Source organism: Convolutriloba macropyga, chromosome 2 (genome assembly GCF_964194025.1).
Source record: "Convolutriloba macropyga chromosome 2, txConMacr16.3, whole genome shotgun sequence".
NCBI classification, from domain to species: domain Eukaryota; kingdom Metazoa; phylum Xenacoelomorpha; order Acoela; family Convolutidae; genus Convolutriloba; species Convolutriloba macropyga.
The window spans coordinates 29,672,309-29,690,793 of record NC_134469.1 but is presented as its reverse complement, the minus strand read 5'-3'; the positions used below and the strand labels follow the sequence as shown (position 1 = coordinate 29,690,793).

At 29.4% G+C, this 18,485-nt stretch overlaps 2 protein-coding genes across 2 annotated transcripts in view; one reads left to right on the top strand and one right to left on the bottom strand.

The window, feature by feature from the left end:
* The window catches only part of LOC142358604 (protein FAM76A-like), a 606,005-nt gene that overhangs the window by 576,628 nt on the left and 10,892 nt on the right, over nt 1-18,485 (bottom strand). The window lies entirely within an intron of this gene.
* LOC142358607 (uncharacterized) lies at nt 17,675-18,215 on the top strand. The gene has a single exon (XM_075410049.1). The coding sequence runs from the start codon at nt 17,686-17,688 to the stop codon at nt 17,989-17,991; it is 306 nt and encodes a 101-aa protein (XP_075266164.1). The 5' UTR covers nt 17,675-17,685; the 3' UTR covers nt 17,992-18,215.

The following is an 18,485-nucleotide window of genomic DNA, read 5'->3' as shown; positions in this document are numbered from 1 at the left end:
AAATTAAATACGACAATCATGTATATGGCCACTCTTTCAAACCAGAGATTGTTTGACCTAAGAAAAAACATATTACTTTTATAAATGAACATAAACGTCAAAATATAAAACATATTGTAACTGCTGATATAAAATGTTGCATTGTCTAAGTCGTAACTAATGATTGTAAATATGTAATAGCTGAACTTTTACCAATAAGAATGCATAATGAAAAGATGATATTTACAGAAGATAAATTATATCATAATGCAACAAACACTTGTCATATATGCAGCAAAACATGTATTAATTAGGTAAGAGATCACTGTCATGAAACTGGTAAATATAGAGGACCAGCATGTAAAATATGTAATCTAAGATGCAAACAACAAACTTCATTCCCGTAATATTCCATATTGGTAGTGGTTATGATTTCAATCTACTATATAGTGAATTCTTTAAACAGAATAATGATAAAAGAAAAGTAGATAGCATACCTCTAGCTGCTGGTAAGTCTAAAATGTATAGCATTGGTTGTCTTAATTTCATAGATAGTTATAACTTCTTAGCTATGCCTCTAGATGAAATGGCAAAGATATATGGTTCTAAAACTAAAACATTGTATCCATATTAATACTTTGGTTTTGATGTTTACGACAAACTTATAGGTAATCTAAATATAGAAGACTTCAAATCCTCACTATCTAATAGATTACCAACACAAGAAGAAGTCAATATCTTCAATAAATACAACAGTCATAAAACTATAAAGCTGTCATAAAACAGATCTAACTAAAGAGTATTTACAGAATGATGTGGGAAAGTTAGACTACTGCATGAATGAATATGTTAAATTAAGTGTGAAAGAATTCAGTCTCAACCCTCTACACTATGTAAGTCTCCCGGGTTATAGTTTTGATTGTTTGTTAAAGTCAAGTGGTGTTACATTAGATACATTACAAGATAAACAAATGCTAGATGATTTCGTTGAAGCAAAGAGAGGTGTTATATGTCGAATAATGGGCGATAGATATATTAATATTAACAATAGCAATAGATCTATTTGGTACATAGACGCAAACAACCTTTATGGTTATGTAATGATGCAGAAGCTTCTTAATAAGGATATCGAGTACACTACTACTATGGCGGAGCATGAACAGAGGTCCATATCTCTATATACTATATTAAATACTCCAGATGATGGTGATCAAAAAAAGATAAATGATAATGAGTTAGGCTATAGAGAAAGAGATGGAGGCAAGGCAAGATCAGAGAAATTAATCTTAGATCAAAAGAACAAATTAGAATATATGGTTCATTATAGGATGTTAAAGTTCTATGTTAAGATGGGTGTAAAAGTAACTAAAATTCATATAGTAATTAAATTTAAACAAGTTTACATATGTAGACTATATTCAAAACAATACTAATGAAAGAGCAACAGATAAAACTGAAGCGGAAAAGGATGTAAGGAAATTAATGAACAACTCTTTATAGGGAAGAATGTGCATGAATCCTCTACACTTCCTTCAAAGTAAGTTCTTACACGATGAAGAAAAGATAATGAAAAGTATAAGTAAACCAACATTTAAGAATATAACATAGATATAAGGATTATAGCGAAATTGAATATAAAACGAAAAAAATAGAATATGATTCTTCAGTATATATGTGTGTGTTACTATATTAGAATTAAGTAAATTACACATTTTTGATGTATTCTATATTCTTCAACCATCTCTCAAGGATTTACAACTCCATTATATGGATTCTGATAGTTCCGTATTAAGCTTTACTGAAGGTAATGTACCCGATGAACACATGGACTTAAGTAATCTAGAACCAGCAATCAAAACTAATAATAAAATTCCAGGTAAATTCAAACAGGAATTTTGAAGTAAAATATAACCTTATCGCCAAAGACATATAGTTTGGTTGCCCAGGAGCAGAGCCTATTCATAGATTATCCAAATAGAGAGAATAAAGCAAAAGAGAAAGGAATAAAAAATTGTAATAATGCTAAACATGATGAGTATTATAATGCATTAATGTATAATAAAGAAAGGGCTGTAGATGAATGTAGAATACAAAAGGTTGGTGATAACGTGACAAGAACAATAACAAGTAAGATAAGTCTAAACACATTTGATGATGAAAGATTCTATGTAAATAATATCCTCATGATGAGAATCTATGTCTATTCAAAAGAGATTTAAAAAAGATTAATACGACTCCAACCAGCTATTAATAAAATTAGGGTTGGATGAAAGTAAAGAGTCATTAATATATAATACTCTAGAACTAACTTTTAATGATGATTGAAAGTTAATTGAAGCTGCTATTAGATTATATAATGACCTCTGAATATGATTATGAATATGATTATGAATATGATTAGTGGTTAGTAGTTAGTAAATAGTAGTTAGTAGATAGTAGTTAGCAGGTAGTAGTTACTAAATTATATATCATCATCTCTCCTATAGAACATTTTTTTGTTATATTATGTATTATTTTTATATTATTTTATATAAAATATGACTAAGCTAGATAAACTTATAGAATTAAATAAACTGCAAAAACTAAACGGAAAGAATAGATTAGATAAATTATAACAGCAGGAATATTATGGTGACATAGAAGAGTTATTTGATCCTTTGACTAAAACACTAAATGCAAACAATGAGCAGAATCTAGCATTGGGTGAACAAACATTAAGAGCAATAGATTGGCATAATCAAGAGTTAGATAAACAAACTAAAATGATCCAGCAAGCTGGCTCACTGTTTAATGAAGCATTAATGAAATCTAATTAAGCCTTAATTAAGTCCAATGAAGCTGTAGAGGAAGCCCGAGATAAACCAGGATTTATAGATAAAGACAAAGCTCATTTTATTAATTTAATGTCAGTTCAATCTAACCCTTAATTAAAGTTATTGTTTGGAAATTTAGATATTCGTGAATTTGAAATCAATGGTGTTAAACTAACTTATCAAGAAAATTCATTTATAGTTAAGGATAATTTATGAATTTTCAGATGGGTTTATTAACTTTCTTACTAACCCAAATGTAAAATATAGTGATATCGATGAAGATGAAAACAAAGTTAAAAGGTTTTTATTTGATGTTGAATATGATGTAGGGAAAGGTGATAAGAGAATCAGTAGATATAGAATAATAACACGTATATTAGAGGATAAAGAGAGAAACTATGGCAGGGGTTTAACTAAAGATAAACTGGACAATCATAGCTGTAACTTCACAAATAGTCTAAGCTGCAAAATAGGTGGGACTTCGTCCAGCCACTTCGTGGGTTGGGGTACCAAGGACTTCGTCCCTTCCCTGATAGAAAAATTAGAATTAATTATTCTACAAACAAATGCTGGTCATGATGGATTATATGATGAAATGTTAAAAATTTCTAAACAATTATTATCAATGAATATTATTAATCAAGAAAACTAGATAATTTTGTGTTTATTTATATTAAATTAGCAAAGCTATGACTACGTCCATGAGTAAGCCTACAACCACGACCATAAGCAAAGCTATGACCAAATACATAAAGAAACAACAATACACAATTAAAAATAAACAACTACTAGCTAAAGAAGTATTTAGCACTCAAATAACAATTTTTAGAAGAGAAAGAATAATAGCATTATATAAAGATGAAACATGGTCAGCGGATTTAATTGATAAGTCATCTCTAAGTAAATACAATAATAATTATAAATTTATATCAACAGTTATAGATATATTCACAAAATATGCATGGGCTATTCCATTGAAGAATAAATCTGGTTTTTCTATAACTAATGGCTTTAAAATAGTTTTAGGCGACAATAGAAAACCATAAAAGTTATGGGTAGATAGAGGTAGTGAGTTTTACAATAAAACAGTTAAATCTTTACTTAAAGAATATGCAACAGAACTGTATTCTACTTAGTGATTTAAAGGCTGTGTTTATAGAGAGATTTAATAGAACATTAATAAACTAAATTAATAAACCAATGTTCATCAATGGTGATTGTAATTTGGTAAATATATTAAATGATGCTGTTGTAACATATAACAATAACATTCACTCTACTATTAATATGACACTTCTTGGTGCTTCTAATAATCCTGATAAGGTTAAATACTATGTTAAATCTACCAAAGCAACACCAAAGGGTAAACCTGGCTACGCCCAACTTAATGTCGGTGATTATATCAGGAGTGCTGACAAGCGTAATATTTTCTCTAAAGGATACACTTCTAATTGGAATAAAGAATTGTTTAAATTGAATGAGGTTCTAAAAACCCAACCACCAACATATAAGATAGAAGATATGAATGGAGAGATAATAGAAGGTAAATACTATGAACAGGAATTATTAAAATCTAATTTTGATTTTGAATCTAATAATAATGTTTTGCAATCATTAAATATCGACCTCCGGTCAGCTACAAAGTAGATAGTTCCTTTTTGTAAACAAATACAATGATGACAAGAAATAGATTCAGTCAGACCAAACAGCAAGGGGCATCAACAAACAACTTAACTCTAAGTAAAGCTCGTGGTTTGTTCCTAGAAGATAACGATAATATTGACTTGAAGGATACATATGAAATTAGAAATATACACCCTCCCATAGATTAAAAAGATGTTGTTAATAAAGAGTATTGTGACAATAACTTATCTTCTTCTAATAAAATCAATATTTTAAGTAGAAATATAACTGAACTAAGAAAAGGAGATTTTGATGAAGTCACTACTAAAACATTACAACTAAACAAAATACAAGTTAATGAAGAACTAGTTGATGAGTTTATTAAATCAGCAAATGAAGTTAAAAATACAGTTAACTTTTTTAATGAAGTTGCTAGTGATACCATCTCTAAGTATATCTTAAAAAGAAAATAGTAAAATATATAATTGCTATATTACTTGAAAGTAAACTTGTTGACAACAAGAAAGAACAAGCAAGACTAGAGATGCATTATGATTTTAATCATGAAGATATAATGAAAGAGATTGAGGGTTAATTTATTATATAGTTATATCTAAGTATAAGTATAAGACTATGACAAGGTGTAAGTATGAGTATAAGTATAAGTTAAGACAAGTTTAATAAACTATATACTAAATCAATGAATGATAATAAAATAGATAATGATGAATATAATGAATTAATTAAGATATATGAATAAAAAAGGAACAAAAAAAACTAAATTGAGTGTTTTTTAAACTAAAGTTATTAGTTTTTTAGTTATAATAATTTATTTAGTAATAATAATATTGGTATTAATATCTACCATTAGAGGTATCTAGTCATAGACTGACACTTACACTTATACTTACACTTACACTTATAGTCATTGTCATAGACATATTCTTATACCTACTCATAGTCATAGTCTTAGACTTAAACTTATAGTCATAGACATAGTCATGGCCATAGACAAAGTTATTATTTAAACTCTAATATAACTAATTCTCTTTTCTTTGAACCTAAATATAATCCTCTACCTTTCTGTACTACTCTTATACCTTCACCAGTAGTTGCAAATTTAATTAAATCAGGTGTGGCTGATAAAGCAGCTCTTGGTTTTCTACTTGCAGCAGCCTTTCCTATTTTACTTGCTATTTCTAATGCTCTTACTAGATTTTTAGCAACTTTCTTTCCAAAGTTAACTGTTGCTCTTTCAACACTTAAAGAAATCCTTCAATCCATCTACTTCTATTGTTGCATCAGACACTGTTATAGATTTATTTCTTCTAGACTGAACACAATTACACTTTAACACCTTAGTTCCTTTAGCTGAGACAACCCCTCTTATATTATTAGTACCACTATAATATCTGCCGCCAACACAATATGAATTAGTTTTTAAGTTTATTAATGTTACTCATATTTATATATTTATATATAAAAAATAATGGAAGTTAAAAAGTATAATCCCTTTGTTGTTAAGCCATTAGCTAAGACTAAACCTAAAACCAAACCTAACCCATTACCTAAGGCTAAGGCTAAACCAAAGCCTAAGACTAAGCTTGAAGCCAAAGGACTATCTCTAGAGAATAAAAAGAAATATTATTTTTGCTAAAGGTTTTGTTAAGACTAGTAGGAAATAGTTTGACTAGAGACATTGACTGAGGTATTGACTATAACATTGACTAAGGCATTGGCTATAACAATGACTATGGGACCTCGCCCATGTTTCACCATAACATTAACTATATCAATGACTATAACTATACTTTAACTATGAGATTATATCAACCATCTTATTACCATCACTATTAACACTATTAACCTCTCTAGTTAATACTAATGCATGACATGTAACATCTGCAAGTGCAGCACTAAATTTAAAATTAAGTTGTTTTGGTTGTGGACCTATATGATCATTTTGATATCTATTATCAAATACATATGTTCTATAACTGCTTTTGAATGTTCTGTGGTTTATATATGGTTTAAAATTATAATATGAGGTAATCCTTTATAATCTTTATTACAATTAACAATCTCTTTAAAAGCCTCACTATAATTGTAAGTACCAAAGTTAATATTTATTCTCTCCTCTGGATAAAACTCTTCACCAATCTTACAATGACATTCAGTAACATCAACCGTAACAGATGTACTTGCATCATTAGTTTGTTCATTAACATCATTATTTTCAAAACCAATTATTATATATTGTGGTCTTTCTATACCACTTTCTATACCAAGATCAAATAGGAAGTTAGTAGCATTGGGTACATTCTTATAAAATGTCTTTCTTTCATAATAACTAAAATCAATATTATTCTTTTTATTTAATCCTTTCTGTACAATAATTCTTATCATTTTTAGGATCAGTACTGGGTACACCATGATATATCTCTATTTTCTATATTACCATCATTAGCTACCCGGCCAGGATCTGCATTAACTCTTAATAGAGCTCTATCATTATTATTTCTTTTAATATTATTTTAAATCCTAGCCCATATATAATCTTTTCTAAATCATTTACAAAACCAAATAGATCACTCGTTTTAATCATCATATACATATGTGCATTTTCAGCATCTAGATGGTCACCTTTGATTTGACTATCTCTTATGTCTTAATCTCTAACAAGACCACTCTCATATTCATCATCAGTACTAGTTAATAACTTATAGACTAATAGGTTAGGATGAAAATGATCTATATATTCAACTGTCTTTCCACCACTCTATTAAGTCTTAATTGAACTAAACAATGCCATCATACCATAATTAACTAATCAGATATTTGCATCATTAGCAAATACACCACCAGCATTATTTGATACAACAAACTCTATCTCTAGATATGAATCATGTATATTTAATTGATTCTCTTCTTTGTTGAGTATGATATTAATGTTAGTATTGACTGTATTCATTGTTGCTAGTTTATTTGGTTTATATTTTATAGTATTGCTTGGTGTATATCATTATTATAACCATAAGTTGTATCCAAATTAAAGTCTTTTTATAGGGAAAGAATTTAATTATAATTAAGACTTTAACTATAACCAAGACTATAACTATGACTATAACTAAATTGTAACTGAAATATAACTAATGTTATAACTAAGACTATAACTAAAACTATAATTAAGGTTATAACTAAGACTATAACTAAAACTATAATTATAAATATAACTAAACTATAAACATAATCTAATATTTGAATATAGAAAATGACGGACAATTTAATCTTATATGAACTACAAAAGATACATGAAGCTTTAACTGAAACTAAATAAGAGCATACACTTAACCTTAGAATGATAAAACCAACTTCATTGAACCTATACTTAATACAGCAAAGTTGGGTTTAATTAGATTATCAGTTTATAATTCAGTGTTTAATGTAAATAGAAACAATAATCAATTTTTATATGCTAGTACTGTTATAGTGGATGATAGCCATGATGCATCAGCAAAGCCTCCTGCTATGGCAGAACCTCTTATCTCTAGAATTAGTCCCGACTCTAACATTACATCTGTTCTTAATTGTAATTATAAAGGAATCCCATTGTTATATTCAACTATTACACCTGGGGCATATGAATTAACTGACATAGCAGAATTAATAAAAGAAGAAACTGATGGTAATGTTATAATTGAACCTGATAAGAATACAATGAAATGTGACATGGAAATCAAGCAAGGTGCACTTAGCTTTGATGTGGAAAACTCAATAGCCTCACAACTGGGATTTAGAAAAATAGTTTATAAACAAGGCAAGTATACATCTCAAAAGATTATTGATATTATGCGTTTTAGTACTATTAACATCCACTGTAATCTTTTATATGGTGTTAAAGATAATGGCAAAGATACAGACATACTATATACTTTTACTCCAACAGAACTATCAGGCTACTTGATATATATTATACCAACTAATTTCTTATATCAAAATGTTACAAAGGATAGAATAGAATATATTGAATTTCATAATAAAGATGAGCATAGGAGACCAATTGATTCAATGGTGATGTGTTGAGTGTTGCTTTGCATTTGATTTAGATATAGTCATAGACTTAGTCATAGACTTTTACTTATACTTAGACTTATACTTAGACTTATACTTAAACTTAGACTTTTTTGACTTAGACTTAGTTTTATACTTTTTTGACTTAGACTTAGACATATACTTAGATTAGATTAAGACTTAGACTTAGACTTATACTTTTTGACTTAGACTTAGACATATACTTAGACTTAGACGTAGACTTACACTTACACTTATACTTATACTTATACTTAGACTTAGACTTATACTTAGTCTTAGCCATGGTCATAGTCATAGACTTAGACTTACACTTAGACTTATACTTATACTTATACTTATACTTATACTAATACTTAGACTTAGACTTAGACTTAGTGTTAGCCATGGTTATAGTCAAATTCTTAGACTTATACTTTTACTTACTCATAGACTTACACTTACTCATGGAATTGGGCTTACACTTACTCATAAACATAATTAAACTACAAAACTCTCAAATCCCAATTAATTCTTATCTTACCATAATTTTTTTTTATTTTTGGTTTTATCAATGACAATGTAATTATAATCCTCTTCCCACACCTTAATGCATATTTTAGCAAAATCAATATAACTAAGTTCAACATTATTAGAGAAGTCGTGATATATTGACATAAGATCTTTACCTCTTTGTTCAATTAAAATAAATAGATTACAATTTGCTAAAACTTTCTGTCTATCTGCTGTGGATGTATTTGGTTTAAGATATATCATTTCACAATTACTGTGTCTACCTCTACAGAAGTATTCATTAATACCTGCTTCCTTACCTCCAACATCATCAAATATTATTAGTTTCTTTATATCTTTTGGTAGTTCATCAGGTCGAGGTAAATCTTTTACATCTTTAATAAATACTATAACTTTATACTTTAAATCTTCATATTGATTACCAGTAGGGCCAATGATATATAACTTATCAAATTGTATAGCAGGCATAATTAGATTCTTTAATAAAAATGTCTTACCACACTCACTAGGACCCGATATTAAACATCTGAGGTTTTCTGGGAAGGGGCATCAACAGCTAAATTATATGAGCTAGCCATGATTGTAGACTCCCATTAACATCAATCTTCAGGGGTGATATCCTACTAGTAAGACTGGCGGAACTGCCTGTTATACCATTGACTGGGCCCCTTGGTTTACCAAAGATGGAGTCTGCTTGTGGACTACTTGGCATACCATAGATGGAGTCTGTATGAGTTAAAGGGGAGGGGGGTTTTCTCCATAGATATATAGCAATGTCATCTTTATCACCTTCATTATCAATATCATCAATAACATTTATATCATCTACATTAACAATAGTTTTAACATTGCTATTGGTATTACCATTGGCTTTACCATTGTTATTGTCATTGGTATTGTCATTGGTATTACCATTGGTTTTGTCATTGGCATTACCTTTGCTAATACCATTGTCTTCACCTTTGCTATTACCATCGTCTTTATCATTGATATTGTCATTGCTATTACCATCGTCTTTATCATTGATATTGTCGTTGATATTGCCATTGATATGAGACTGTCCGTATTTCACCATTGTCATTGATATTGTCATTAACTTCACCTTTAACTTCACAACACTAACATAGACACTTTTTATATCCCCGGGACATTCAATTTGATTAGCTAGAATGTTTAAGCACTCTTTATTCTATAAACATTATCAATAAGATAGATCATATACAAACAATAAGCCCTACAATAAGATTCATCATATTGTTGTGTTCTCTCATTAGAGCCTAGTTTAACATAATCTTTTAAGAATAATGGTGGAGTCTCAACACCAAAACTGTCAAAGTAATAAACTTTTCCACCTTCTCGTCTTATAACTATGGATGTTGGATGTAATTTAACAATAATATTAAAGTTGGAATCATTGATAGTAAGCGGTGACTGATCTCTCATTACTGTCTTAATTGGAGTTAGACTTATATCTTTACCTATATCTTCTATTCTGATATTATTCATAGCCTTATTATAAATACCAAATTTATTAATGAATTCTTCACAAGTTAAAGTAAGCCTTTTTATAAGATAAATTTTCATTTAAATATAACTCTTATTATAAGTCTAATTATAAGTCTAAGTCTACTTATAAGTCTAAGTCTAATTATAAGTCTAAGTCTAAGTCTAATTATAAGTCTAAGTCTAATTATTAGTCAATATTTCATATATAAAAATAATGTTGGGTTTAATAATTTTTGCTCTTATAATAGTAGCAGTGTTTTGTTATATAGTATATAAAGACTTGCCAAGTAAATATATAGAACTCGAAGAAAGCTTTGGTGGATTTATGAATAAAGGTCTAGTTAGATTTGAATTTGAAAAGTCGCCATTACATATTATTGTTTATGGTGCAACTAGAACGAGTAAGACTTTTTTTGTTAGACAATATTTGAAGTTATACCAAAACCAAATGGTTGAAGAAGACAGAAAGCGTGTAATCATAGTATGTAAAGATGATAGGGATTGGATCGATCATGAGACTGGTAGAGCTAATGATAAATTTGAAATGTGTGAAACAAAAATGATTACATCAAAAATATAGATAATTTTGAAAACAGTGTAATTGTTATTGATATTGGTAGTAAGTTAAAAAAATGATATAGCTGATTTTTTTGCAGAAGGAAGACATGATGATATTCAAATGATTGTATTGTGACATAAACCAGCTCAAATATTTAATTCGACAAGAATGAGCTGTGATACTATTTATATAACAGCTTATAATGGAGCTGATCTATTTAGAAGTTTTAATGATACATATAAATGTAAACATGACTTGCATGAAATAATCAGTGAGTTAAATAATAGTTATTATAATTGTAAAGATGGAATGGCTGAAGGGCTTCGTTATGGTATGATTAAATATAATAATAAAGAGGATACTTTTATCTTTATTGATAAAAATAGAACTAAGATATATGACTCAAGAATTGGTTTCCTAGACCTTGAAGCTCTTAGTTTAAAAGATGAACTAGAGAATAGTGAGATAGATAAGCTTATAGGTTATATTAAACTTCTAATGAGTAGTGCCACAAATAGAAATACTATTAAAACAGATAACTATGTCTTCTACTTTAATAAACTTCTTGAATCAAAAGGTATTAAGATTCAGAATGATGTTCTAACAAAAGAAAAGATTGCTGCTAATTGGCCATAGTGTAGAGGATATGCAGCAACGGCTTTGAGTTTACTCTTATCAATATATAATATTTTAAAACCTAATCCAACAGTAAAGGCAGCAGCACAAGTGACAACACATGCAAGCCATTTGATAAATAGAACGGGTTCATTAATGAGCTTTGTTTATGGTGACGATTTGTAAAGGACTTCATCTATTAAAAGCCATGAGACTTCACCAATACCTATACATAAGTCTGCACCAACCCGTTGGTCTACACCTAAGTACTGGGCTAAACAAGAAGAGTATATGGATAAAGAGACTGAAGTTTTAAAGAAAAAGGGAAGAGATGATTTGAGTGAATTATAAAATAATAATCAAAAATTTAAAGATGAATTTATAAATTTTATTGCAGATAATACTGAATTGAGTAATGCAGAGAGTTTAGATAAAAGATTTGAACATAATACTCTTAATAAGCAAGGTATGGAAACTTTAGCTAGGATAGTCTGCTCTAGTGACTATACTCGAAATTGAATTGAAGTTTTAGCCAATTATAAATAATGTCTATAAATTGTTTAGAATGTAATTATACATGTAGATCACTTTTAAAATTACCTTTTCATTATAAAATAGAACATAAAGATTAGTGAATGTGAATGTGGATATAATATATTGAGTGGTATTTGTATTAGTGGGCCGGCCTATTTCAAAGACGAGGGGCATTACTTCAAAATGTTCCAACTCCTACTCTAACTTTAGCTTTAGCTCTAACTCTAATTCTATTTCTAATTCTAACTCTGATTCTAATTCAATTTCTAGCTCTAACCCCACTTCTAGCTCTAGCCCTACTTCTAATCCAAATGTTAATGCTAATCCAAATGTTAATGTTAATGCTAATCCAAATCCAAAAGTTAATGTTAATCGGAATTCAAATGTTAATGTTAATCCAAATCCAAATGTTAATGTTAATCCAAATCCAAATCGAAAAGTTAATGTTAATCCAAATCCAAAATTTAATGCTAATCCAAATGTTAATGTTAATCCAAATCCAAAAGTTAATGTTAATCAAAATCCAAATGTTAATGTTAATGCTAGAAATAATAAAGTTTTAACTAAAAAATGTAATAGGTATAATTCTCTAAAACCATTAACTGATTTTGATGAAAGTAAGTATACATGTAGAAGTTGTACTTCAGCTAAAGTTAATTGTCTATATTTTCCTTCTGTTGCGAGATATGATGGGATAAGGGCCCTTATAAAGAAACAACACCCAGATGTAGTTTTACCCAGATGATTTACTAAAAATTTAAATGAAAGATTTGTGAATCCTCAAAATTGGGAAAGTTGTTCATGTAAATATTATAATTTAGCAACCTTTCTTATTAATAATGGCATAGATGTAGGCAAATTAAAAGAGAATATAAATTTTTTAAAGGTTATAGATAATTTAAAAATTAAGAAATTATAGTATAAATGAATATTAAATGATAGTATAAATAAAAAAAATAAATAGTATTAATAAAAAAATAAATAATAGTATAGATATAAATAAAGTAAATAAACTAAATAAACTAAAAGAGAATATAAATTTTTATCAAAGAGCATAGATGTAAATAAAGTAAATTATAGTATAGATATAAATAAAATAAAAGAGAATATAAATTTTATCAAAGAGCATAGATAAATCAAAATAGTATAAATAAAAAATAAATAATAGTATAGATATAATTTTGTCAAAGAGCATAGATAAATATAAGAATAATAGTAGAAATAAAAAATAAATAATAGTTTAGATATAATTTTATCGAAGAGTATAGATAAATAAAAAAAAATAATTGTATAAATAAAAAAATAATAGTATAAATAAAAAATATATATAAGTATAGATGTAATTTTATCAAAGAGTATTGATAAATAAAAAAATAATAGTATAAATAAAAAACATAGCAGGACAAGTCCTGACGTACAATTCAAAGAATTTTCATTGACTAGAAAAACTAGACCTAAAACGGGACTATGAATGGATTTGAAAAAACATTTAGAAAAAAATCCGATCCAAAAAATTAAAAAAACAGTTAAAATCAAAGTGAAATTGCCGCATGTGAACAAAAAACCACTAGCGAGAAAGCGAATTTTTGTTCAAACACCGTTTTCTCACTCTACTTTAAAATTAGAGCGAAAAAAAATTCACGCCGCAAAACCACCCACTTTTCCGTTCCACTTCTTGTTTCGGATTGACCAAAATCACTACTCCAATTTGACTTCAAAAATGATGCAAATGTGTAAATAGATCATGAAAAAAAGCCAGAGCCCCAATACAATTCAAATTCTTTGAATTGTAATAATAGTATAAATAAAAAATAAATAATAGTATAGATGTAATTTTATCAAAGAGTATAGATAAATAAAAAAAAATAATAGTATAAATAAAAAAAAACATAGCAGGACAAGTCCTGACGTACAATTCAAAGAATTTTCATTGACTAAAAAAACTAGACCTAAAACCGACTATGAATGGATTGGAAAAAACATTTAGAAAAAAATCTGATCCAAAAAATTGGAAAAACAGTTAAAATCAAAGTGAAATTGCCGCATGTGAACAAAAAACCACTAGCGAGAAGGCGAATTTTCGTTCAAACACCGTTTTCTCACTCTACTTTAAATTTAGAGCGAAAAAATTCCACGCCGCAAAACCACTCGCTTTTTCGCTCCGTTTCCTGTTTCGGCGTGACCAAAATCACTACTACATTTTGACTTCAAAAATCATGAAAATGTGTGAACAGATGTTAAAAAAAGACAGCGCCCCAATACAATTCAAATTCTTTGAATTGTAATAATAGTATAAATAAAAAATAAATAATAGTATAGATATAATTTTATCAAAGAGTACAGATAAAAAACAAAATAAAAAAAGATAAAAATAAAAAAACAATAATATAAATAAAAAATAAATTATAGTATAAATTTAAATAAAGTAAAAGAGAATATAAATAAAAAACAATAGTATAATTAAAAAATAATTAATAGTATAGATTTTAATATAGTAAAAGAGAATATAAATTTAACAGGAAGTATAGATAAATAAAAAATAATAGTATAAATAATATTATAAATATAGATAAAGTAAAAGAAAATAAAAATTTATTAAACTTTAATAAAAATTAGAATAAAAAATTAAAAAATTGAAAATTAAAATTTTAAAAAGAAGAAATCATTCTTAAGTGAAAAAAGGAGTGATTTTGTACTCAGGCATCGCTCCTACGAAAAAGGGGGGATTCCCTCTTAAAGGGTGATCTCACGATTAAAAGAGGGATTTCACTCTTATTTTTGTAATCAGTAAAACTTTATATAATTTTTTGAAAGTTTAGAGTTAAGCTGGTGTTGTGCAGATTATCCACGAAGTGGTTACACGGCGTCACTAGTTACACTGAAAAAAAACACTAATCACTGTGTTTCCACCGATCTCAGGGTTTTTGTCTGTATACCCATCACAGTGTGTCCCATATACAGTCTCACAGCAGGGATCATCTGCAAAGCAGCAGTTGGGGTACGAAGGACTTCGTCCCTTTCAATGATCCTTTTAAAGAACTGTGAATTTGGTTTTTTTCTATCTCACTTAGTTTAGTATTTCATCAAAATCGGGGGACGTTCACTGGAGAGTGAGGAAGGAACCCCAAACCTTCCGTTTGCGAAAGCAACTTAACTAGACTCGATGATATAACCACTACGCCAAGTGAGACGGAAAGTTTAGTTTTAGATTGATTAAATTTTGATTTGGGGGCATATGAAACTTTTTCTTATTTAATATTTTCAATTTTTGTTCAAGTTTTTTTCACAAGTTGGTTCACGTGCATTTTGCATGGTTTCACTGATTACACTAGTACTGGGATACGTTCACTGGAGTCATTGAGGATAGAACCCGAACTATCCGTCTGATAATGGATAATTAACAGCTTAACTCTCTACTAATGGATTGCACTAGTCGAGACAAGAAATGATAGTTTTTGAGGGAATATAAAGGGGAAATATACTGGATAAAACAAAGGGAAAGAAAGTAATTTGTAAATGGCTGCCTGTAGTAGTGGATAAAAGGGGTATCAACAAGCAGACGGCTTGGTCCACATTCCCGAGTTCCTACGAGGGAAAATGCACCGAGTTGGCTGGTCGTTGGTAGCCCCCTTTTATCCACTGCTTTGGAGTATTTAAAACAAAATGAAAAACTCAATGCCGCATGCAAAAACTAGGAATAACTTTTAAGGTCAAACGGCTGAACGAATTGACGATTAGAGAGAAGTGAAAGAGAGTGGTTTTCTGTTCATGTTGTTTTTTGAGAGATGTCGTGAAAAACAGGCGTGAAAAAATTTTAGCTAGGCGTGCGCGAAATTTTTTGGTGGCGTGAGGATTTTTTGAATCAGTTTTTTTTGTTTTAATTCTCAATATTTATTTGTCAAAACTCGGTTTCTCATTTATCTGATATATTTTGGTGTGTCTGGTATTATTTTTGGACGTCTAAATGAAATATTACACTTTTCGATCATTTTTCAACTTTTTGCAATCTTTCAAGATATTTTAAAGTAGTTTTGTATTCTTCAGTTTTTGGGAGTTTTTGTTTGGGGAGTTTTTTGAGAGTTGTATAGTTGAAATTGCAGTAATAGTTGTCCTTCAACTTCTCTGATTTTTTTAGTGAATTGTTTTGATTTTTTCGAAACAAACTTTGCCAATTTTTGTCCAGTTCTTCTAATTTTATGCTCTTTGTTAGTTTTTCGTAGTCATTTCTTCATTAACAGCTGTTTCATAGGTCTTACTTCTATGAAGTAACACTTGAAAGCTAGAAACGGCACTCTTCACTTAATTAAACAAACAAACAAGCAGTTTCTCAAACAATTTTTTAATTTGTCGGTCAAATAGCAGTGTTTGTTGCAAACTACTTGTATTACAATGTCTGATTAATTTTGGCCAATTGTTTTTTGAAGACCCAATAAAGAAAACTAAAATTAAATTTAATCGGATGCTGTTTCAATTTTTGTCAGCTAGTTTTCTCAAATTATTTTTCCTGCTTTTTTTAAAAATGTTTTTTGAATTTTTTCAGATGTTCAGGTCGCTGAGGAAGGTCAATTTTCTACTTTCGTTTCCGGGAGTCGTTTCCGGATTTCTCCCAGCTGTGTTTTTTGTCAAGATTTTTGTTTGACGTCACAATCACTTCCAGTCGTCTCTGTTCAATCGTCCATGCAGTTTCATCTCAGTTGCGTGTGTTACGTCTTTTTTCACTCTCCGTGGACAGAGTCTTTGGTTCATTCGCGAGATTAAGTTCTTGGTCGCACGTGACTTACCACAATCTGAAAATGGACTTCGTCACTCTGAAATTGACTTTTTTTACATTAATCCGAAGAGATAAAGTCAAGCGAGCGCACTCTAATTGAAGGTTATTTAGGCGCAGCCATTAGAAGCAGCAATTAGTTGCAACAGATTCTTAATCAAAATATTACATCTCAGCATTTAATAAGTAGAATTTTTTTGGGTCTTTCTTTTAATATCTTTTTCAGACTCTTAATATCTTTTAATATGTTATTGCTGCTTCTAATGGCTGCACTACATAACTTTTCATTTAATTTGCGATCACTTGACATTATCTCTTCGAATTAAAGTTTAAAAAGTCAATTTCAGAGTGAGGAGGTCAATTTTGAGATTCAGGTAAGTCACGTGCGATCAAAAACTTAATCTTGCGAATGAACCAAAAAAAATCTGAGATGTAATATATCTACAAAGATATTGCGGCTATTTTCTGGCAATCTGCCAGCTATGTTCTTGTTCTGTCAATGTCAATGAAAAGTTATGTGGATTGTGTGAAGAGTTCATGCTCATCTGTGATCTACACACAGTAAAGCCCACACAATCAATTTCTCAGATCGTATCCTTGTTTAATCTAATTTGATCAATGACTCTCATATTAAATCAGATTGAATTGCTATTAAAATCTGAGCTCAATGTCTGAACAAACAAAAGATGGAGAAGCTGAGAAGAGTTGAAGAGTGTGTTGGGAAGCTGAAGGAAGTAGTGAGTTTTGGTCCTATTCTGATCTGCCTGGATGAAGATAACCAACTATTCATGCTTACCATTGGACACTTGCATGACTTCCTTGAAGGAAAGACCTCTCTGGATAAGAAACCGTTGCAGACTTCTCTAACAGAGAATGTGGCTGGCGAAATTGGCAGTATGTGTTTTGGATACAGTCAGAACAGTTTCATTGTGGCTATGACTGAGTTTGGGGGGTTTAACAGAGTTGCCACTTGTGTCTTTGAAAAGTCATGAAGTTCTGTTTATATCTCTCATAGGTTACTTAACTAGGAGCTCTCAACTAACATAATGCTAGTTTTTCGTGAGATTTGCTATCCTTAGGTGCAATCTTATGTGATAGATCATTGAATTCTAATATGTAAATCAAGTGTGTAATTACAATCAATTGTGTGCCCATTGACAGTTTTAACCATTTTATTGTACAATCAACTTTTCAATAGCAGTATTTCATGCGGAAAGTTTTCTATTTTATTTGTTGAAACTCAAGCAGGGTGACCGGACAATAGATCGAAAGGACAACAGATCGAAAACAGAAAAATTGGGACAATAGATCGAAAATTAATCTCTTGGTTGAAATTAAGCATTATTTGCGAGCTGCAATATTATTACCACATTATGGCCATACTTCGCGAGCCATGGCCATACCTTAGCGGCCCGTGGGACTTGAAATGAATCTATCACAACCGAACAAAATATCACAACAGAACATGTTGTTGTATAATAAATGA